This window comes from Hippopotamus amphibius, chromosome 12 (genome assembly GCF_030028045.1).
Source record: "Hippopotamus amphibius kiboko isolate mHipAmp2 chromosome 12, mHipAmp2.hap2, whole genome shotgun sequence".
Taxonomy (NCBI): domain Eukaryota; kingdom Metazoa; phylum Chordata; class Mammalia; order Artiodactyla; family Hippopotamidae; genus Hippopotamus; species Hippopotamus amphibius.
Genome location: NC_080197.1, coordinates 75,529,750 through 75,553,080, shown reverse-complemented (window position 1 = coordinate 75,553,080; position 23,331 = coordinate 75,529,750). Strand labels below are relative to the sequence as shown.

The window sequence follows — 23,331 nt, the reverse complement described above, 5'->3', positions numbered from 1 at the left end:
CCTTTGGGTGCTACAGGGACTTGCTGTGCTCCAGACTGCAGTGGCCGAGCCAGGAATGGCCGGGTTCCATGTATCCAGACACCATTCTACCTGCAGCTCCCTGGAGGGTGACACTGGCACAGGAAGGGCAGAGTCCACCTGGCCTCCGGCCAGCGAGCTGACCTCTGCAGCAGCATGGAGCACAGCCAGCTCTGCCTGGCAGCTGCACGTCTCAGTGCCCTAGTGACCATCTGCAGTGCAGCTGCGTGGGTGCCCTAGGGTCTCCAGAGGGGTTGCAGTAGGTTGAACCAAGGGAAGGGTCTGGATGGCTTTACTCCCGTGTCATCTGTCACCCGTTGGATACATGTGGGTTTAATGAGAAAAAGCACAGACGTGGTGCTGGCGACCAGGGCTGAGGCCCTTGTTCTGCCACCTGAGTTACCATTACTTTGGGCGAGTTACTTAAAACCTCTGCACCGGCAGGCCTTGCACCTGAGTTTATGAGACAATGAGAACTAGTGCACCCCACAGAAAGGACTGTGAAGCCACCACCAGAAAGTACTAGAAACAGTGACACAGAAGTGTTCAATAAATAGTCGCCAGTTTCATTATTATTAGATTCCACTCAAACGTCAGCTCAACCCAGCCTGTCTCAGGCAGTGATGCTGAGGGACCCTCGGTCTCGTTGCCCCCGTTCTCCAAGCTTTTCTGAGTCCAGAACGTCTTCTTACTCAGCTTATTGGTCTCAGTGTGTGACAGGCACGGAGGCAGCACACCTTCAGCTGATGCCTGAGCACACACGCGCCCACACGCCCACATACATGCTCCCATGCACGCGCACACACCCGTGCGTGCGCACACGCGGCTTCACCCTTCTGTCAGCCGATGGTGACCGGGAGACAAGCAGGAGCTTCCCTCTCCCTCCACGATGCTGCACCCAGTCAGACCCAGGAGCCGCCTGGACCAGATGCACTAAGGCCCCTGTAATGCGTGGCACTTCCACCAGGGAAGGGTCACAGTCACATCTCTCTGCTGTCAACGGGCAGCCAGCCATGAGCACTTGGACAACAGCGGGGACACAGTGCCCTGCTCAGTCCCACACCCTCCACTCTCAACACGGAGGGAAGCCCCCTCTGTTGCACAAGCCACAGAAGGTCCGTCCAGCCTAATCCCCTTCATACCAGTGCCTGGGCCAGGTAGCACCAGTACAGAATCAAGATGGCCAGCTGGCTCGAGGCCACAGGGACGGAAGGAAGGACAATCACATTCCTTACTCAGTGGAGAGGATGAGGGGCCACGAGCGCTCTGGCAGCGTTTTAAAGATGGGCAAGTAGCAGACACCCACGCATGAAGGCAGGAGAGCCGGCTGTGCAGGGAGTCGCCCGGGAAGGGCAGGCCAAGCCTCGCTCCAGACACCCCAGAACACTAGAGAGGCCGAGGACTGAGGGAGGAAGCTGGGGAGGAGCGCCCAGTCCCCGGGGCCAGGCTCGGTGCTGCAGGACAAACGGCGTTCCCTTCCGTGAGCCCCCCAGCCCCCCGCCTAGGTGAGTCCCAGGGGGCCGAGCTGGAGGAGGTCCCTATCTCACGGCGCCGTCAGATGAGACATCGCGATCGGAGTCCTCAGCCTCGCTTGGCAGCGGTGGCGGCGGGTCGCTAGGCGGGACCGCAGTGAAAGCAGGAGACTTTCTAGAAAAAAACACCGGTTGTAACCTCGGGGCAGGGAGGAATCCCGACAAGGCTGGCATCCCCTCCCACCCTTGGCAGGCAGGTGAGCAGCATCTCAGGCAGGGCAGGAGGATCACTGGGTGAGGGCAGATGCAGGGAGAGGGCGGATGCAAGGTGAGGGAGGTGGGGAGGGGAGGGGAGGGGAGGGAGGAACCTCCCCACCCACCCTGCTGGGCGAGACAGTCCCCACTTTAACTTGGGGACTCAGAGAGGCTGAATTCAGAAACATCCGAAGTCCCAGCATGCACCGCCGCCTGAGCCTGAGCGCACTGGCTCTGTGGCCCCAGCTTCACGTCCATGTAGCAGTTTTGTGATTTTTAAAAAACTTACCCAGGGTCAAAGGCACAAATTATGGCCCTGACTTTACACAGAAACCGGCCCCTTGTGACCCCTGCCGGGTTTTAGCAGCCTTTCTAAGCAGCGGAACCGCCAGTCGGTGGCGTGGCGAGCTTTCGGCCGTCCAACCTCAGATGGACACCCACATCGTCCAAATGCCGAGGGCAGGGAGCCGCGGGGCTGGGCCATGGCAAGGCGGGGCTGAGTTGCTGCCGGACGGTCTCAGGGCTCGCCCGCGAGGGGTGCCGGATGCGGCCCCCTCCCCACCTGCACCTGGGAGGTGCCCTTACCGGTCCCCGGACTGGGTGATGAGCCGGCGGCAGGTCTCCATCTGCACGTCCAGGCCCCGCTTCATGCTGCACATCTCCATGTACTCGTGCAGGTGCCGGTTCATGTCGTTCTTGGCCGTGGCCAGCTCCAGCTGTGACGGGGGCGGGGCAGGGCCGCTGGGTCAGCAGGGCCCCTGCCCCCAGCCCTCAGGAGGCCAACCTGCCAAGGGCACCCCGGGCAGGGGCGCGGAGGTGAAGGGCTCAGATTTTAAACTAAACCAGCTCAAGGCAGAAGGCACCCGGTACACCATCGCTGCTCCTAGTTTCCCCGGGAGCCTCGCCCGCAGAGGCTTTTGCTAAGGGATCTGCTCCAAGCCTGCGTTCTCTGAACAGACTCACACGAGAGCTGCGAGGAAGGGGGCTGTGGGCGCAAACAAGAGGGGTGTTCCTGAGCAGGTGGGCGGCACATGGGGACAGCCTTGCCCCCTCCCAGGGTTCCCACAGGGCCTGCTCTGGCCCTTACTCCCCACACAGCGCTGTGCCCCTGGCCTGTCCCCCTCTCCAAGCTGGCAGCTCCTGGCAGGGCTGGCCACCGGGCCTCTCATCCCTGTGTGCACGCCCCGCACCTCGACAGAGACTCACTACGTAACTTCGAGAAGCAGCTACGAGACACACGAGGCCAGCTGCACCCTGTTGAAAGGGGCTCTGCTCTCTCACCACCAGTTTCCTTTCATTACTCTTCTCACTTGCAAGCCCTTTTCAGAGACGAACGAAAGGGCTGCCTGCCGCGCTGAATGTCCGACGGGCCACGAGATGCAGCCCGATTCGAGACACATTACACGTGACAAGATGTGGGGCTCAGAGTCAAGGAAACGCAGTCTCCCTCCCAGAGCCCGACTCTGTGCCACAGGCCCCGAGGCAGAGCTGAGTGGCGGGCGCAGCAGCGGTAAAAGATCTGGGCCAGAGGCAATCTGCTGCCTCTCTTTGTTTTGGGCACAAAGAACAGGGGCCAGAGGGGGAGGCAGACTAAAATTGCTCGGAGGTGATTTGCTTGAGTGCCTGAGAGCAAAGAGAAAGGGCGGGAAACCACCCGTGAATGATGTGAACTGGGCAGAGGGGATGGGAACTCAGAGAGAAAAGAAAACAGTTACAGGGCCAGACAAAGAGATGGTCAGGACAGCAGCGTGGGGATGAGGTGGCGGCCTGGGTGGGTCAGAAGCCCTGGCGAGCACGGCTTGAACGACAGCCTTGGTTCCAGAGCTGGGACCCCCGTCGGAGCCCCCAGCAGCAGCACGTCCTGGGGCAGGACACGCGGACTGTTCAGCCAGGAAGGAGATATGGTGCCGCCAGCTCTCGACCAGACCGGCTGCCACCTGCATCTCAATTCCTGCACCTCAGGAGAGCCGGCATTAAAGAGGAGAGGTGGGTTCTGCAGCCCCTCACACAGCAAGGCAGGGAGGAAGGTTATGAACCAGACATTCCAGCAGAACACGAGGCTAGGACAGCCGCCAGCCTCCACACGTTTAGAGCAGGGCTGCGCGGGAAGGAGACGACCCCAAAAGCCACACTGAAAACCCCAGGTGGACGGCAGGGCAGGGCAGAGAGGTGAGGCTGGGGCCAGATGGAGAGGGGAAGGGGTGGGAGAAGGAATTCCCTCCCACCCTCCGCCTGGGCCTTGATCCTATCATCCAGTGATGGAAATGGTCCTTGCCTCCATCCCAGGGCCCCTGAGAGATCAAAGTTCACTGAGATAAAGGGAGCTCCGGTGCCCCATCTGGATGGTCAGAAGCAACACGGCAACCAACACCACTGTGTGTGCCCTCCCGACACCTCCCCTCAGGCCATTCTAGGTGCAGAGAGGAGGAGGACAGCTGGATGGGGTAAACGGGGCAGCTGAGTGCCGTTCCCCCTCCCAGCTCCTCAGCTAGTGACACGTATCCAGCCGTGATTTTTTTTTTTTTTTTGGCCTCGCCCATGCACGTGGGGATCTTAGTTCCCTGACCAGGGATCGAACCGTCACCCCCTGCAGTGGTAGCGCACAGTCTTAACCACGTGACCACCAGGGACGTCCCTGGCTGTGTCTTTAAAACTGAGCATCTGTCTGCCTGGGCAAAGCAACGACAACAGGTTTTGCTTAAAGGAGTAGGTCCAGCCGATGTGTGTTGGGAGAATGAAAATGTAGGAAAATAACTCCTCAACTTGCACTGCCACCGTGAGGGCAACGGGCTTAGAGAGACGCTGAGAGTTCCAGAAGCCCCCCAGCTTCATCTCCAAGTCAGAGTGCCTGGAAAGGACCCTCTCACGCTCGGGCAGGAGGGCTCACGGGAATCACATGCAAGGCTCGCCCCGAAGACCCCTCTGTCCCAGGTGCCACAAATCCTTCCCCCCACCCCTAGAGGCCTAGAGTTTAAGTTACAGCACCAGCTCCACTAGCATCTCGAGAAGGTTCCTCAAGGCTAGGGAATAAGAATGGAGATTCCTCCACCGGCTCAAAGGCTGAGCGGAGACAGCAGCAAAGTTCAAGGCCATCTGCGTGGACTCAGCTAGAGCACTGACCATAATAACAACAACAATGAAAAGAAAGCAATGACTACATGGTGTGCTGATTACGAGACAGACACTGCCCCACGCTCCTCCTGTGCCTTATTTCACTTGACCGTCAAACAACCCTGAGGGAGATATTATTAAGAACCCCACTTTATATGGGTTCAATTCCTGGTCCACGAAGATCCCACCTGCTGCAGAGCAACTAAGCCCGTGCGCCACAACTACTGAGCCTGCTCTCTAGAGCCCACACGCCGCAACTACTGAAGCTCGTGCGCCTAGAGCCTGTGCTCCACAACAAGAGAAGCCACTGCACTGAGAAGCCTGCCCCCATTCACTGCAACTAGAGAAAGCCTGTGCGCAGCAATGAAGACCCAATGCAGCCAAAAAACAAACCCCACTTTACAAATAAAGAAGTCTCAGAGAGAAGAAGAGGTCTGTTAAAAGTTACAGTGGAAGCAAGTGACAGAGCTGAGCTTTGAACCCACATCTGTCTGCCTCCCTCCTCAGCCTGAGGTCTTAAGGACCCACCAGAGGTGCTACGGTGGGGAGATCACTCCTCCCCTGCCAGGAAGAAATGCAGAGGCCTCGGTGTCTGGGGTCCCACAGGGGTGAGGCCATTGCACCTGTAGTCCCACTCATGCCCCACCGGGAACCTGGGCCCCTTGGCTTCAGCTCATGGCCTTACCTCTATCTGGTCAATGGTTTCCTGATATTCTTTCTCCCGGGTTTTGAACAGCGACTCGGTATCTTTAATCACCTTCTCCAAACTGTCTTCCGGCTGCTGGAGTGGAAAGGGAAGCAGGGGGAGGCCAGAGGGGAGGGGTGGGACGGGTCGCCACAGGGCAAGGCAGGGGAAGAGAGAGAGAGAGAGTCAGGTTAAAGGCAGCTGGAGAGAAGAGGGGACGATGACAAGGACGAGGGAGAAGCAGGTGACGGACGGTGGCCACAAAGGGAAGACAGAGCGCAGGGTGGACAGCGGGCAGGGAGGAGACAGGCCTGGTGCCCGGAGAGGAGGAGCTGGGGCCCTGCGGCCGGGAGGGCGGTTACCTCTCCCGGGGCCTCTGCGGCGGCCAGGGCATAGCCCGAGAAATCCTCCCAGAGCAGCAGGGTCTCCTCAGTCTCCTCCCAAGTCAGGCTGTCACAGTCGTCCTCAAAATCATACTCCCTCCTAGAGACAGGGAGCCCCGCGTTACGGCGGTGGCAGGGAGGGGGCTGCTGGGGGAGCCCCGGCCTCGGGGGAGGGGGCGGCGAGGGGCCTGCGGGACTCACAGCTGGTTCAGCATGCGCTGCATCTCCTCGTTGATGCTGAGGGCCGTGCTCTCCTCCTCATCCCCGTCGGGGTGGCGGGGCCCGTCACTCTCCGACAGGGAGGTGTCCTCCTCGACAGCGGCCTTGCGCTCCCGCTTCCGCCCCCCCATGGACGGGACCTTAATGGGAGACAAGTGCAGAGACTACAGAGACGAGGCCGGGTGCGTGAGGAGAAGGGCGTGGGCGCCGGCGGGGGAGGGAAGCATGGACCAGCGGGAAGGGCGGGCGGACAGAGAGAAGACACGGTTACAAGACGGAACAGAAACACCAGCGTCGCCGAGACAGACGGATGCGGATGGGGACAGGGCTGCAGACTAGGAGGAAGACAGACAAGAAACAGAGAAAACAGAGCAGTAAGATACGGGGGAAATGGCTGGCCGTGACCACAGGAAGGTGTGCATAATGGCCCGGAGGCTTGCTTTTCTAAAAAAAAAGTCTTCTAGTGAAATGACTGAACTGAGAGGGAAGTTTCAGGCTGCAAGGAGGAGGGGGACGCGGAGCTGACGAAGCAGACCCTGAGTCACATCCAGATCTGGAAGCCAGGGGGCTAGGGGAGAGACAGAAATGGAGCGGAGAGAATGGGCGTGGGGGGGGGAGAAGGGGGAGAGCAGCAGGATCGAGGGCAGGGGGTCTGCGCTGAGCGCCCGGCGGGTCAGGAGGCCCGGGGAGCTGAGAAACGGGGCGGGCACGCAAGAAGCTTGCCTGAGAGCAAAACTAACCAGCTTCTTCTGTGGAGGAAGCAAGAGAAGATGAGAGGCAGAGGCGAGGAGGCGGACGGGAGAGACAGGGGAGGGGAGAGACGGCGTTAGAGACAGCTCCAGCCTCCTCTCCCTCGCCCCCCAGTCTCGTCCCGCCAGGGCCCGGCTGCCGCGCCAAGGTCCCCGGGAAGGGGCAGGGCCCTGCTCCGGCCAAGGACCGGGCTCTCGGGGGCCCCATCCTCTCCCCGGCGGAGCTCGGGCGGGGCGCGGGGCGGCGGGGCGGGGCGGGGCGGGGCCGAGGCGCCCTCACCTGGAACATCTGGATCATGTCCTCGCAGTTGCGCTGCTGAGCCAAGTCGCAGAGCTTGGCAGTGATGTCGATGCGGCGGCAGATGTCCATGTCCACCTTCATGGCCTTCTCCTGGATTTTCGTGTCCAGCTCGGACAGGTTCTGTGCAGGGAGCACAGGGAGACGTGAGGGGGGCCCTCAGGGCCCCGCAACGTCCTCGCATCCTCCCAGTCAGGCAGCTCCTCCCAGCAGAAGGCTCCCCTTTTCCTGGGTGCCCTCCAGCACTCTGCCCAGGACAACTGGCTCCCTGGCCAGACGACCTCTGGAGGGCGTGGCTCAGCGCCTGGGACATGCAGGGGGCTCCCTCCTGGAACGCAGGCTCCCAGAGAGAGAGAGAGAGAGAGAGAGAGAGAGAGGGACTGACTGTGAGAGTGCAGAGAGTATTGTAGTGATGGCAACATTAGCTGACAGTGAACTAGCTCTGTCCTAACTCATCACGACCTTCGAACCATCCTGCAAAGCAGATACTTTACTCCCCCATTCCACAGACCCAGAAACTAAGGCAGAGCAGTTCAGGACCTTGCCCAGGGCCACACTGCGAGCAAACAACCTTGAATAATGAAGGAGGCCACAGGGACTTCTTTCTTCTTCTCTTCATTGCGGGGGTGGGCAAGGGGGAAACACATGGAAGCCCATAAAGTGAGGGGACGGTCGGTGAACAGGGTGGAGCTAGACAGACCGGCTCCCTGGTCTCGGGCAGCCTCGGGGTTGAGCCGGGCAGGTGGCGGGGAGCGGCAGTGGTGAGGGACGAGGGGTGGTGTGGCCACACTCACATTGCTCATGAGCCCCTTAAAGACCACCAGCTCGGCCTTCAGCTGCTCCACCTTCATGGCCAGCTCCTCCTGGCAGGCATCAGCCTCCTGGGCTTCCTACAGTCAGGAGACACCGGACGTGAGCCTCACTGCCTGTGGGCAGCGGGCAGCGGGCAGGGGAAGGCGGGACAAGGCGGGGCAGGGAGGGGCAGCCCTCACCTCCTGCAGCTCGTTCACACGCTCCTGCAGCTGCAGCCTCACCGTGTACTCCTCTTCCCACCTGCAGACAGTGAAGGACGAGCACCTGGGTGCAGGGTCCTCCCCGCCCTCCGCTCCCTGCCCCCCACCTGTCTGGCTCAGGCCGAGGCCCTGGGTCTGCTTCCCCAGACAGGAGGAGCCGGGCAGGGAGGAGCCAGGCAGGAACGTGTGGCTCCAGGCTCCCCGCCAGCGCCCAGCTCACCAGCTGCCTTCTGGGAACCTCTGGCCTTGCATCATTTAAGAGCAACTGCAGCTGCTCTGGTTCCTGGCAGGGCCCGGCCAGCTCAGGCCCCGGCCCGACCAGCTGTCTAGCTGGCCTGGTCCCCCTCCTTCTGCCCACACCACCCGGCCCAGTCTCCCACCTTCAGTCCTCAGATCCGGGCTCCCACCTCCTGCCTACACCAGAACAGAGCTCGTTCTAGCTCGCTGCCCTACCTTCTGTGGTACCATTAACCCTGTAAAAGCAGCTGCGGGACACACATGGCGTCAACGAAGTTGGTCAAGAGCCTGGTAGGAGATGCTCGAAGTCCATCCCCACAGGCTCCAGAAACTGCCCACCCAGAGGCCCTAGGTGAGCCACAGAGAGATGCAGGGTGCAAGCAGAGCCTGGGATCACTAAGTACCCACACCCAGAGGGACAGGGCAACTGGAGCGTGGAAAAGTGCCTTGTTAGCGTGGTGGATGAGAACTAGAGGCAGCGCCTCCTGGGCTCCAGAATGCAGAGCCCAAGGCCACAGGTTGGCTAAAAGACACTCCTGGCCAAGGTTGGGAGCAAGCCAGCGCATTGTCCTCCTCAGCACGGAGACAGAAGGGCTATGGCGGGGGCAACACCCCTGCCTAGGGTTGATTTGGGGGCCTCACAAGGTCGGCTGGAATAGTAGGACTCCTCAGACCCCACTGAAATAGCCCAGCACTTCTCCCCCATCCTGGAAAAGCTTCCTCCAGGCTGAGAAAGGAGGGGAACTGCACCAAAAGAGAAACTGCAACACCAGAAAGGTGGTGAGGAAGCAGCACGGAGAACACACTCTGCAGGCCCAGGATTCGGTCCTCTCCTCCCCTTCCCTCCATCTCTGTTCCCAGGTGCTTCTCAGCTCTCTTCCCGGGGCTCCTCCTCCAGGCCCATCTCTCCTGCTGTCCTGTTCCTCACTCACAACCGCACTGCAGTGTTCCTAATAATAAATCCTTGACATCACCGCGGCTGCCCCTCCTGGAGGCTGGGTGGAGAGGAGGCAGCCAGCCCGGACTCCACCGGCCGCCGCTGCTGGCTCAGCACAGCCCAGCTCCCACCTTCCTGGCTCCCTGCCCAGCCTTCCCTGCCGGCTCCACGTCCTCCTCCCCTTCGCTCTGGCACTCTCATTCAGACAGTCAGGACCAGCGAAGGGCCCCAGCAGCATCAGGTTATGTATTTTCTTAGATAAGACCTTTGTCTTTCTGGGCCTTGGTTTCTTCATCTGCAACATGAGGGCATGGGATGTGGTACCCTGACGCCCCTGGGGTCCATGCATCCCTGGAGGAAGCAAGCGAGACTGACAAGGGGACAATAACTCCGGACAAGACACATCAGGAAGGACAGGAGAGTGAACTCAACTGTTTCAGGTAGAAACTTGAGGAAGTTAGGTAAGAATTAAGATTAATAAAATCTTACGAGGTTAAAACAAAAAATCTGAAAAGAAACCATCTGGAAGCTCACTAGAATTCTATCTGTATTCCAGCCAGACTTTCCCACAAATGGGTTCATTTTGACCTCCATTCAAATCTGGTCTCACTTACAAGGTTCTCTAAACATGGGCAGAACTTGAGCAATTTCCATGTATTCTACACTGAGCAAACACTTTTCTTCCAAATAAACGGCATCCTTGAGTGAAACGAGGAAGCAGGGACCACTCCTATATCGGAAAAACTGAGACCAGGAAAAAGAGATCCACCCAAGGTCACACAAGGCAGGGGAGCTGAACACAGAAGCAGGAGGCCTCAGCCCCTCCCCAGTTTAGTGCTCCAGCGGTGCCCCGTCTTCCAGGCTACAGACAGGAGATAGCGTTGCTATAAAGAGAACAGAATGAGAGCAGGGGATCTGGGGTGGAAGAAGGAGTAACTGCCAGTGTCACGTACCGTCCAAGTCCGGCCGTGGGGCCCTCTGCACAGCAGTGTGCTGCAGAGCCATGAGCTCATCAGCCCCTGAGGAATAACTCTTTGCTGCCCTGGACAGCTGGACCAAGGACAAATACTCTTTCAGTTCAAAACAAAATGCCCCAACAACAGCAGTTGTTCCTGTGGTTATGGGTGTATTCCAGAACTGTCCATGTTCCACTGCTGAGTGTGCTAATTAACTCCTACAGGGGCTGGGGCAGGATGGTTCTGAGCGGCATCTGAATGATGGTTTTAAGATAACTGACACTCCCAAAGACACTTAAATCATGGACTACGACTAAGGAAGCCAGCCAGCATGAGGACAGGACTCAACCTCAGAAAGCCTGCTGATCTGTGATCTGCTAGACTCTGGCAGGTTCCATATCCCTGAAGTTCGCCCCCAGACTCAGCAGTCATTTCCAAGAACATTCAGCCAATCTCCACCAGACAAATCTTTGCTCCTCTGGGCTGCAAGGGTAATTCCCAGAGCTGCCCACAAGGGGTCAGAGTAGCTCCTTAAGAGGTTAAACCTGAAGGCAAAGCCTCCTTCCGATGGTCATCTTAAGTCTTCAACCACGGTATCCTGGGCACAGAGTCCACAAAGTGCTGGCCATGCTCATGCTCCCGTCCTAACAGCCTGGTTATCAACCCTCTAGGGGACCCACCTGGATGCAGCCAGCAGTCCTGGCCCCTTGTGCTATCCCACAGGGTTCCCTGAAGAAAGCCAATGCTTCATCCTCAGAGTGACCAGGCCTGCCCCAGTTGCCTTATATCAAGGGTGTGTCCATATTTCCAACTTTCTTCTACTCGGGTCCCTCTTCACACCTCCTCTGCCTTCGGCCCTGCACTTTCAGATCCCCCAGCTTCCACTTGCCCTGGGCCAACTACAGTCCCTTCCCCGTTCCCTAGGGAATTCCCTGTACTCTTTCTCCACCCCCACCCTTTTTTTCTACCTACTCCCAGAAATGCCCTGAGGTCCCCGGAGCCTCTCGGATGGAACTGGAGCAGGCACGCTGCTTCCAAGGAGATGGTTTTGGGAAACTCTGGGCAGGATCACCTACTGCAAGGTGCAGCCCCACCCCACCCGCTTCTCATTTCACTTAGACTCCCAAGTTAACGCTACACCCTTTGCCTCTAACTTTGGATCAGTATGTGGAGCTTATATCAGAATCGCTCTGAGGGCTGAGACTGGGGGGTAAGCAGTAGCCCAGATGCGGCCTCTCTGACCCATGTCCCTTTTACACATTACAAAACCCCACAGTTAACAGAGTCATCCAAACACTGCAGCCTAGACGAAAAACAAGGGTCCCCCCGCCCCCCCCGCAGTATTCTGCTCCTAGGCTCCTCCTTCCTGTCACGAGTCTGACTTCTGCATTCTCTGTGGATTCTAGCCTCCGGGTATCCGACTCTGTCTAAGGACTTCCAAGCTCCTCCTCACACAGCAGGAACTTGTACTCATACTTACTCCTCCCCGATTCTTGGGCCCCAACTGCTCCCGGCTCCTGGACGCACACCTTGCCCGGGTCCTAGTGTGGCCTGAGCTGACCCCCGTCCCCACCTTCCCGGTCCCTACCTCCGCTTGTACTCGTCCCGCTCGCGCTTCACTTTGGCCAGCACGTTGTAGAGCGCACGGATCTCGGGGGTGATGGTGTCGATCTGGACGCCCACCCCGTCGGGGTGCACCCACGATAGGCCAGGCCCTTGCACCAGAGTAGGCTCCAGTCCCGGCCCAAGCCGGCGGGAGTGAGAGAAGGACCAGATGGTGCCAGGCATGAAGCGGGCCGACGAGGAGTAGGCGGTGGAGGTGGAGGGCGCCGGATGGCAGGCCGCGGAGGGCGCGAGGGGGCCGGCCGGCGAGCGCGCGGGCGAGCCCAGCACCCGCGCCGACGGAGTGCAGACGGCAGCCGGCCGGGTGCCCAGGGGCAGCCCCAGGGGTCGGACGGGGCTGACGAAGCCGGTCTGCACGGCCTGGTCGCGGCGAGCCAAGCCCCGCCGGCCCTGCTTACCCTCCTCCAGCGCCTGCTGCAGCTGCTTCTCCAGCAGTCGGTTGCGGCGCTCCAGCTCGTGCACCTTGGCCAGGAAGCAGCGGAAGCGGAGGTTCAGGGTCTTGAGCACATTGATGTTGGAGCCCAGGTCGTTGCGGAGCGCCATGGCGGCGGGGGGCGCCGGGCCCGGCCCGGGAGGCGAGTAGGGAGCCGGGCCGGCCGGGGCGAGCGGCGCCGGGGGCACGTCCCCGCCGCCGGCCAAGTGGTCGCCTCCCAAGGGGTCCCCCAGCGGCCCGACCAGGCCCTGCTGCTGCTCCTGCTGCAGGAGGAAGAGGTTGGGGCCGAATAACGGATTCATGGCTGCGCCTTCTGCTGGGAGATGGAGACCCTGGCAGAAGCAGGGACGGAGGGAGAGGGAGGAGAGCCAATGAGGCGCCAGGGGGACGCGGGGGCAGCCAATCAGACGGCTCGGTGGAAGGGGCAGAGGTCAGCTGGGCGGAGGAGGGCAGGGAAGAAGCCAATGAAAGGCTCGATTGGAGGCTGGCACCTGAATTGAGCTTTCCGGATCCGCAGCTGAGACCTGAGCTGAGCGGACCCAGGCCCATGCCTGGAATCCCGACAAAGTCCCAGAGGGACACAAAACCCAGGTCCTCCAGTACTCCATGGTTCTGGTGGCACGAAATCCATCTTCCCTGCACCCCAACTGCCCTCTTCTCCCCTGAATTCCAAGACCTAGGCTCTGACTCCGTGACTCTCCTGCCCTGGGTCCCTGGGAACTGACCTAATTTCTCAGTACACCACACTGTTCCCACTCTTCAGAGGATCCCTGTCCCACCCTCCCACCTCTACCCTTTAAGCAGCAAAGCCAGTACCCAGTCCCCTCAAAAAACACGCAGTGGCCAGAGGTTGTAAAATGTCTATTAAATCTCACGTTCCCAGTGGGGAAGCCATCCTCACAGAGGTAAGAGTTCCAACCCAGTAACAATGGCAATGAGCCACCCCAGTCCAATTCAATCATCCATCGAAGACAGCACTGGCTGGCTGCTGCCTCTGGACTGAGATTTTCTCCTCTTTGCTGGTGGGGGCCGGCTGGAACTGCGGCGGGACGTGGTGGCAGTTTTAGGTCCCTTGGGGGTGCCGTTCTGTTTCTGGAAAGCAGCTTTCTGGAAAGGCTGCTCTGGTACCTGCCGCTTAACCTTCTCAGCCCCTGTGGTGTTCCCAAGGGGCTGATTACGGTCCTCAGGCTTGAGAGCAGCCTGGGTCTTGGAGACGGTCAGTGCAGCAGACGTTTCTCTGTCTGTGCCCTTGGGAGGAGCACGCTGCTTCCGGAAGGCAACTTTCTTGAAGGACTGCAGTTTGCGTGACTGCTGCTTTAGTTTCCCGGCCACCTTTGGTTCCCTGATCACTGCTGCTTTTTCAGCAGGCTGACTGCTATCCTGGAGCTTGGAGGAAGCTTGGGCCTTTGTGACAGAAGACACAGTGGACAATTCGGAGTCTGTCCCTTTGGAGATGCCATTCTGCTTCCGGACAGAAGCCTTCTTGGGATGTTGCCGTTGCTGCAGCCACTGCTTTGCTTGACCGGCCACTCCAGCCTGTTTGGCAGGCTGGCTGCCGCTCTCAGGCTGGGGGGTCACCTGCCCTTTCAGGCTGGGCAAGTCTAGGTTTGTAGGGGTTGATGTCACAGAATTTCCTGAGGTTAAAATTAAACAGATGGTTTGAGAAAACAGGCCTCATCCCTGGGTCTTGATCATTAGTGGAGGTGGTAAGTAGAGGCATTAAAATAAGGAAACTGCCTCGGTACTATCTCTTGGCCAAGTGTTCCACACAACTGGGAGGTGCCTAAGGGCAGACTGCCTAGATTCATATTACTTAATATCACCTGGCCTTTACTCAACTCGTATTTGAACCCTGTATTAAAGAGAAGGGATCACTACCCATACCTCAGCCAAAAGGTTTTCAGAGGAAGCTGTGCCCCCTTGAGGCCAGCAGGTAATGAGACACTCTAAGCAGGAGATGAATCCTGAATAAATCTTGAAGCACTGGGCTTTTCTTTTAAACAGAAAAGATATTTTTTTAATGCAGATTTTGATGACATGCAGGAAAATAAGAAGGCACACAGAGCAACAAGAAACAAGCTAGTTTTCATTAACGAAGACTGACATATTAAATATGTATCTTTACAATTACAGCAAAAAAAAATTATAGGAAATTTGGCTACTTCTTAAAAGAGGTTTTTGTTCTGTTAACATTCAGATGTGAATTTTGTTAAGAGGCACTGTTTATAAAGAGGAGGAAAAAAAAAAGCCATGAGGTTTGTGTCCAAAGAAGTCTGCCTCTCCCCCTTCCAACTAAACCCAGGGTGACATCCCAGCGGGCAGAACCCTCAGGCTTGTTTCAGAAAACCCCACCCTTCTCCCCGAGATCCAGGCCAGACTCCTCAAGATGGCTGAGAAAACGATCTGCAATTAGTGTGATGGGCTCAGAGAACTGACAGTTCTGAGGAGTCGTGTGCCAACCCACTGCTGACAAGGCTGGACCGGCAGCGGTCTATTACCAGTAAGGCAACCCTCGGCCAGAAAACCACACCCGCAGTGGGAACGCATTTAGTGCCGAATAATTGCAGCCATTTGGCAGAATCAAGGAAGAGGCCCATGCACACGACCTTTTAACATACCCATACGGGCTCCAGGCTTGGGAACAACTCAAGCTGGGATGAAAGGGGTCTCTCACCCAAGCGTGCAGAGGCTGGGATAGGGAGGCAGAGATCCACCCTTCCTCGCAGTCACACTATAAAGCCTCTGGAGAGGTAGAAAGAGCAAAGGTGGTGATGAAGGGAAAGAAGGGCAGACTGCTTACCTGTTTGGGACTGGGGGATAGAATTGGAGAATTTCTTGAACTTGGCAATAAAGAAACCATCCATGTTGTGGGTGTGAGGGTAGAAGCGGCGGGTGGAGCGCAGAGTGGGGTGAAAGCGCCTTTCCCGGAAGCGAGTAAAGCCCTCCTGGCCGAAGTCCAGGCCAGTGGGCACCAGACGCACGTTCCTCTTTTTCAGGGCATAGTCTACCACCCACTCATTCTCTTCCACCTGCCGTTTGGGGGAGACAGAGACAGAAGGGGAAGCAGAGCTGAAGCTGAAGAGGCGCTGAGGGCAGACAGCCCCAGCCCTGCCCCTCTCGCTCTGCGACAAGGGCCTCACCATGATGGAGCAGGTGCAGTAGACGAGGTAGCCCCCTGTCTTGGAGGTGGCGCTGACAGAGTCGATAGCACTCAGGAGCAGCTCCTTCTGAAGGTGAGCACAGCGCAGGATGTCCTTCTCATCCTGTCCCAAGATGGAGAGACCCACAGCATTGGAATTCCAAAAGATGGCCTCGGGAGAAGTGAGTGGCTGGCTGCCCACTTCCCACTCAGCTCTGCAAACCCCCACCCCCAACTTCTCAGCGAGTCCCCTGACCCCCACACCTTGTTAGTCTTCACAGCTGGGTCCTTGGAGATGATCCCAGTGCCACTGCAGGGAGCATCAAGCAGGACTCGGTCAAAGCCCCCCACCACCTGGGGACAAGGGTAGGCTCATTGGATGTTTTTGGCAACCTGAACCATACTGATTATTTCCCAGGGGCAAGTCTCAACATCCTGAGGTCAGGAAAGGGGCAGGTGAGATGCCTCAGGAGAGAGGCGCACAGAGGAGCCCCACCTTGGGGAACTGGCGCCCATCGTAGTGGCTGATGACGGTGTTGGTGACTCCCAGCCGGTGCAGGTTGCCCACGACGCTCCTGAGCCGCTCGGCATTGGCATCATTGGCGATGATCACGCCTGTGTTCTTCATGAGCTGGGCTGAAGGGAGGAGGGCACAGTGCTCACCAGCAGCTCCTCTGCCTCCACACCTGCTGGCCACCCTCCAGCCTAGTTATCTGCTGGCGAAGTCTCATCCCTTCCTCAGTAAGCTGCATCCCCACTGTCTACCCAGTCTGCACTGGCCCCTGTAATGAGCAAGCCCACCAGGGTGCTTCTTCCGTTGGTACTGATCCTACAGACGAAGTTACTTCTTCCAAGTGATAACAGTTTAATAAAGTGGTTACAACTTAGCATAGACATATTTACACTACCGACTGTAAAATAGATCGCTCGTGGGAAGCTGCTGTATAACAAAGGGAGATCAACTCGATGATGGGTGATGCCTTAGAGGGCCAGGACAGGGAGGGTGGGAGGGAGTCGCGGGAGGGAGGGGATATGGGGATATATGTATAAATACAGCTGATTCACTTTGGTGTACCTCAAAAGCTGGTACAAGAGTATAAAGCAATAACATTCCAATAAAGAGCTTAAAAAAAAAAAAATGGCTACAACTATGCAATGGTTTCTGTGGCAGGGACTTGCACATGCACACCCCAACCCTCATGACCCAAGCATAACTTAATGGCCAACCCCAGCACCATCACTCGCCATTCTATGGATGACCAAAGAGGACCAGGGGCTTGCCCACGTGGACAGTAAGAGGCACATGTGGGGCTGGGGCTGGAGCTGGAGCCGGGCTGACTCCAGAGCCTGTGCTCCTCCCCACTCTGCTGACCACCTGTGCCTGTTTCTTGAGCACCGTCAAGTCACCGACCCCACCTCCTTTCATAAGCAGAGAGCCAGCTGAGGCCTAGCCCGCCAGCCCTTCTCATACCTATGTAGCTGGTCTTTCCTCCAGGGGCACAACACATGTCCAGGATCCGCTCGTGTTCCTGGGGCGCCAAGGCCATGACAGGCAACATGCTGGAGGCCCCCTGCAGCATGTAGTGCCCAGCCAGGTACTCGGGAGTGGCACCTGTGAGGAGGACCCACCTGTGACACACTGGGACGAGGGCAGGGGCAGAAAGGCTCTGGGTAGGGGAACACTTACCAATGGGCACCGAAGAATCATATACCACGAGTCCAGTCTTTGACCACTTGCCCAGGGGATCCAGGTTAACCCCACGATTGATTAGCGCCTGAAAATAAGATGGATGAAGGTTTTAAAACCTCAGAGGCTACTCTACCCCAAAAGCAGATGGAGACGTGAAACCCTGGTCCTGCTGGGAGGTCTGAGGCACCACAACTGCTAGAGCTTAGTCAGGACACAGTCATCACAGATGCACTGAGCAGTTTCTCCTGTCTTGCCCCGTGATGCCCTTTTCCTTAACCTCAGATTCTAACTCAAGGTCTGAACTCCATCCCAAAGGAGCAGATTGCCAGCTCCTGTTCTTTTATCTCCTGGAAGTGGAGCCCACTTTTCCAAGTGCCTCAGTGCCCTTACCATCCTAAAACTTAACATTATTGGTTATAGTGTTTTAAGGTAATTACCAGGTTACCCCGCATCAGGAGACACACAACACACAGGGCCACAACACTGCCTCTGGAACCAGGATTTTTTTCTGTTTTTGGTTTTTTTTGGCTGCGCTGCGTGGCATGCAGGACCTTAGTTCCCCAACCAGGAATCAAACCTGCACCCCCTGCAGTGGAAGCACGGAATTCTAACTACTGGACCACCAGGGAAGACCATGGAACCAGGGTTTTTAACCTGGGGCCCCTGAACCCCTTGGAACGATGAGCTTAAAATATTGCTTGTGTGTGTGTGTGTGCGTGTGTGTGTGTGTGCGTGCGCGTGTGTGTTGTGTCTTTTCCTGAAGCAGGAATCACAGTCTCACCACCTTCTTAATGACCTATGAGGCAGACAACCCCCTCCCATTTCTCTGTGACGTAGCACTTCCATCATGATGCAGATGTCTCAGCCCTGTGACAGGGAGTAGAGGCTGAAGGGTCAAGCTCCCCATTCCACAAAGGTCCTTGGACCTCAGTTGGCCACACAGACCCAGCAGGACACTAGGACTAGGTGTGCCTCCTGGGATCATGCCGGCACCAAGAAATGCTTAGGTACTAGGAGCCCACCCCCAGTCAGAGTGGGATGAGGGAGTCTCTGGGGTTCACAGAAGTCAGTGCCTCCTGAGACAAGCAAATCTCAAAGCCTACCCCTCACCTGAGCAAGGTCCCGGCGCCGGGTCTTCAAGGTATTGGTCCTGAGGGTGATGGGACGAGGCACTTCATTGGCTTCCAAGAACTCCACCAACTGGGACAGAGGATGGCAGGGAGCAGGTCAGGCTGGCTTAGGAGCTCAGCCAGAAAAGCAGACAGTAGGAGGCTGGCTGCCTTCTGACACAGGGTAAGAGGAGAGAGAATGAGGAAAGAAAAGCAGGAAGGGCATCAGGCTGACAAGCCAGTACCTCAGACAGAGGAAAGAGGTCCATGAGCTTGCCAAGCAGGAAATCTCCGTACGAGTAGTAAGTGGCCAGATCCTTCCGAAGCCGCTGCAGATACTCAGAACGAGACCGACCTTCCTCCCGCTGAGTCCCAAAATCGCGCAGCACTCCCACTATATCTTGGATGCGCTTGTGAACTCGTTGCAAGTCTGGAACCTGGGCATGTGGACCTGTTAAGGAACTGCTGCCTGATGTCCTGGGGCCTGGAAATCGCTTCCCAAGCACCCCCCTTCCCCCTCCCCCTGAGCCTGAAGGATATCCTGCTCCATCTCCCCAGTAGGGGGCAGCACAAAAGGCTCTTCCTCATCCACATTGATCTGCAGGCCCCCTTCCATCTCATCATCCTCTTTGGGGCCTGACTCAGGGGACACCTTCTCCTCTTCCTCCTCTTCATCAGTCTCCTCCTCACTCCACTGGCCCCTGTAAACAGGTTCAGGAACAGAGTGGTTCACAGATCAAAGCAGACACCTCTTCCTTCCTCACACTTTCCTTCATCCCAGCCGCTGCCTATGCACCACCCTAAGAGTTTCCAAAACTCACCCGGCAACAGCCTCCTGGGCCTTCTGCTTCCGAGCAGCCCTTTCAATGGGCAGCAACTGAAAAGAGAGACAAGCGGCTGGTGATGCAAAGCCTGCCCTTCTACCAGCCCATGTAATACTTCCTACCTCTGTTTTTTTCCTAAATAAAAACACAACTCTTGCTCCCAGGAAAAAATACAGACCTTAAAGAAGTAAATATAAGATTGACATAATATTTACCATTATTGAAGTAAAGTGATGGATTGAAAAGGTTCATTAAACTATTCTTCCCATACCCATACATACATTGGGGGGGCAAAGGGGGGACACACAAAAACTGCCCTTGGGCACTCATTCTGCCATATTTTCCTCCACACTTAACTCTACATTTTTCACATAGTCAAAATCATGATGCATTTTCAACTTTGTTTCTTGCCTTTTCTCATTCAGTTAGGGCACAAGCATTTTCACAGACATGATGGCCAAATGTTAACTTAGAACACAAATGAACCATAATATTCACTTAAGCATATTAGGCAATTTGGAAGTTCCCAGAGTTTTGGCATTATAGTCCACATGGTGCCTGGAAATCTCAAAATAGTAGCTCTGTAGAGAGAATGGGGGGGTTGAGGGAGAGAGGTGCAAATGGGAACGGTCCTTTTTATTCCATACAATTTGATTTTGCTTGAACTTTCCTAATGTACTCAAATACTAATTGTATGATACATAATAACTTCTTATACATCGGCAAGTAAGCATTCTGGATCACCCTCCTAAAGTGGAATTACTAAATGAAAAAGAAAAACCTTTTTTAGGTTCTCAGACACTAAACACTTTTTAAAAAAAAAGTGTGTGCACTTCTATTCCCATCAGTGGGGCCGTACAAGTGTCCTCACCAGCACTGAGCATGTCCATGTACTCACCATACCCTCACCAGCACTGAGCAACCTCGTATTTTAAAGTGCTCTATCCTATAGCTCTTCTAAACCTGCATGTGCGCTGAGAGAAGGCAAGGTGCCATGAAACCAGTGATGGTGATGGAACACTAAAATTCCTTTTCTCTACTCCTCAGGCTTATCCTTGTCACCAGGAGATAGTCTCAAGGACCTGGAAAGACTCTAAAAGGCAAGGATCGCTTCCTGAAGACCCAGAGAGATAAAACTCACCTCTTCCCCGTCATCCTCATCTCCATCCTCTGAGTTGGAGGCAGCCCCGTAGTCATCTATCATATCAGCATCACTGTCCTCGGAGCCCCAGAGGTCCCCCTGGTTCACCACACCATCCCCTTCAGAGTCTTCCTCCTCTTCTTCCTCCTCACTGCTATGGGTTGGTGCTGGGCGCTTCTTGCCTCGAGCAGTGTTAAGTAAGGATGGGATTCCTTTCTTACTGGGTGTCTGGACAGCTCCTGCAGAGATCCCAAAGGGTTTGAAGAATCCCGGACTGATGGCGGCTACATACTGATGGAGTCTGTACTTTCTACCCCCAAGAACGTACTCTGGCTTTTCCTTTCACTTCAGAAATGCTCAGCAAGCCCCTCCCTTCCCAGGACCCAGGAGACTCCTCACATAGCACCCAGCTCCTACTTCCACTGACCTTTTGTTACCTTTCCAAGCAATGGTTTGGCCCCAGTGGATTTACTCATCTCAGGGGCTTCAGCAGAGCCCAGCCTCCTCTTGGCTGCCCTGAAAACATATAAAGAGTGAGGAAACTGAACACACACCCAGGCTCTGCCACTTCCCAGTGCAGGGAAAGCTGACAGTCCCAACAGTCCTTTCCATCAGCATAATCACATGGGATCATGTGCCTAAAGATGAGCCGGACCAATTTAATCTGTCTAATGTAAGTCTGGACATGCACACTCACCTCTTTCGAGCACGGCTGGAGAGCCTCTTGAAATTTTCATCACCACCTGTTTAAAACAAAACAAAACAATACAGGCAGCTTACGGGGGAAATGAAAAAAAGCAATGGGAGAGGAAATAAAAGGAGAGAATTAAGATACTAGTTAAAGGGAGTAGGTTGTAACTCACTCTACTGTGCTCTACCAGGAGCTGATCTCCATCTGGTTGTTCATGAACCAGACCCAAACTGGGCCTCCCTTTAGACTTATTTCAATAAATAGCATCATCGCCATTCTGGTAACACAGATTCAAAACTTACCTTTCTTCTGCCCTTTCTCTCAACTAATCAGTTACCAATCACAGTAGGTTTTAGCTTTAAAACTGCTGTTCATATATTCTCCAAAAAATAGGAAGTTTAAATCTCAGCTCTGTCATTCAATAACCGTCTGCAAGTTAACCTCTCAGCATCCATTTCCTTGGCATCGCCTCTTTTACAGGACACTGAGAATGAGGTGACATAATGTGTCCAAAAGGTTCACTATAGTGTTTAGCACTTGCCAACGCCTCAATAAACCTCAACTTTTATAGGATGGTCAACACAACTACCTGCCCATTCTTCCCTCCCTCCCCGTCTTTTATGCACTAGACTAAGAACCATGGCAGAACCAGATCTCTGCTTTCCCACCTCCATCCCCTTCACAGTGCGGTTCACGGGGACTGGACTATCCCCTTGCCCAACTTCCAATTGCTAAAATGTCACCCATTTTTCAAAACCCAACTTCTTCACAAAATTTTTTCAAACTCTCTTAACTCCGTCCTCAGCGCCCTCAATGTTAAACCACTGCTCTCCTTGCATGGGTACTTGTGTCCCTGTTGCACCTTCCCTAAGTTCTAAACACTAATGAGAAGATTTCATTCATACTATTCCCTAATAACTCATTAAAAGAAAATTCCGCTTGAACGGGAAATGAACACAAAGACTGAAAAAACGAAGCGGTTACGCTACAGATGGAAGAACAGAGCAAAAGGTGGAGAATCTGGAAGCGCGGCGGGGGGTGGGGAGTGGCACGCCTGACCCTTACCTGCAGGCAAGAATTTGACGAGTTCGGTCTCAGCACCTTTCTGTTTCCGGGCCTTTCGGCCCGGCCCACGCTTCTCCTTCTTCGTAGGGTCCAACTTGCGCCCCATGGTACTGTGCAAAACAAAACGGGAGACGGTAAAGGGGCGCGTGTTGTGAGGAAAAGGTAGTGCGCAGACGAAGCCAATCGGAGCGGGAAAGGGTGTCGCCTCCACCAGAACCTCGACTCCGCAGCCCCACAGCCCCTGGAGGCCTGGACAAACCTCCAGACTCCACGCTGAGTTCCGGGACCTGGGTCCCACGCCCTACCGCGTCCCCCTCCCCACACCCCAGTCCAGATCAGCGCCTCACCCTTTCTTCCGCGACTTCCTCCAGACCCGCCCGAAGCTTCGACTCTCCTGGAAGCCAATCCAGCCCCAAGACGGGCTTCAGAAGCAGGCGCCGTGCTCCACGTGCGGCCGGGGGCAGGAGCTCCGACGCCACACCACGGAAACGTCTCCCGCAGGCGCGCTGCCTGCCCGCCGAGGCCCCGCCTCTTCCGGCCTTCGAGCCCGCCGCGGCAGCCGGAACTATCGCTCGCCAGGGCCCGCGGCGCGGCCGGGCAAGATTCCGAAGAGGACCGCTCTGCTCTCCCCGCGGGCGGAGAAGGCGTTGCCCAAGAGACTTCTTCAGCTTCCCCGCCCTCCCCTTCGGACGTGGACCTTCCGCTTCGCTGAAGACTTCAGTCGGAAATACTGGTACCCGAAAGCCGAGGCGCCAGAGCCCGGCCCTCCTCCGCCCGACGTCGCCTCAAACTCGGGGGACCCCACGCCTCTTCTTTGGCCCCCGACCCCGCGCTGCCCCTCAGGTAACGGTCCTCTGTGCCCACGTCCCCATCTTGGAGATCGGGAGGAAGGCATCTCTCATCCTCACTTCTTTCCACAAGTTAACAGAAAAACCGACTAAAGCCTTTCTCCAGCGAACACCAAGGTGGTGCTTAGCTGTTAAAGTTGTTCCAGCCCCTCATTGGTTTTGTCTTCACAGCTCTGCGAGGACGACCCCTTCATTTTATACACGAGACTTCCACAGCCCGGACAAATCCGCCTCCGCACGCTCGCGGAGCCAGGAGGCCGCGGCGTGGGCCGTGAGACCGGGGGGGCTCCGGGGGCCCCGCTGGGCTCGGGTGGCGGCGTCTTGCCCGGAGCACGGGGCACGTACACGGTCGGAACTCGGCTCTTCCGTGGCATCTCAGGACACAAGGAAACCCTCAGTCTCCAATTACACGTGTCCCAGGGCTCCCGTCAGACA

General features: G+C 56.4%; 2 protein-coding genes across 4 annotated transcripts; both read right to left on the bottom strand.

Annotated features, from left to right (window-relative positions):
* Positions 1-580: 580 nt before the first annotated feature.
* On the bottom strand, positions 581-12,694 carry IFFO1 (intermediate filament family orphan 1). 2 transcript variants are annotated; one of them, XM_057703862.1, is made up of 9 exons: positions 11,922-12,694; positions 8,183-8,243; positions 7,985-8,080; positions 7,173-7,313; positions 6,126-6,283; positions 5,904-6,024; positions 5,542-5,637; positions 2,331-2,461; positions 581-1,665 (listed from the first exon to the last, which is right to left on the bottom strand). In XM_057703862.1, the coding sequence occupies exons 1-9, from the start codon at positions 12,689-12,691 to the stop codon at positions 1,557-1,559; spliced, it is 1,683 nt and encodes a 560-aa protein (XP_057559845.1). In that variant the 5' UTR covers positions 12,692-12,694; the 3' UTR covers positions 581-1,556. The 2 variants fall into 2 exon arrangements, with proteins under 2 accessions (XP_057559845.1, XP_057559846.1); XM_057703863.1 differs by having other exon boundaries at positions 5,542-5,634.
* Positions 12,695-13,233: 539 nt separating this feature from the next.
* NOP2 (NOP2 nucleolar protein) lies at positions 13,234-22,616 on the bottom strand. 2 transcript variants are annotated; one of them, XM_057700769.1, is made up of 16 exons: positions 22,396-22,616; positions 22,049-22,158; positions 20,990-21,035; positions 20,720-20,808; positions 20,293-20,531; positions 19,149-19,204; positions 18,868-19,028; positions 18,573-18,772; positions 18,329-18,418; positions 17,216-17,303; positions 17,000-17,140; positions 16,025-16,164; positions 15,793-15,882; positions 15,530-15,652; positions 15,190-15,418; positions 13,234-14,023 (listed from the first exon to the last, which is right to left on the bottom strand). In XM_057700769.1, the coding sequence occupies exons 2-16, from the start codon at positions 22,152-22,154 to the stop codon at positions 13,344-13,346; spliced, it is 2,478 nt and encodes an 825-aa protein (XP_057556752.1). In that variant the 5' UTR covers positions 22,155-22,158; positions 22,396-22,616; the 3' UTR covers positions 13,234-13,343. The 2 variants fall into 2 exon arrangements, with proteins under 2 accessions (XP_057556752.1, XP_057556753.1); XM_057700770.1 differs by lacking the exon at positions 15,793-15,882.
* Between the last annotated feature and the right edge of the window lie 715 nt (positions 22,617-23,331).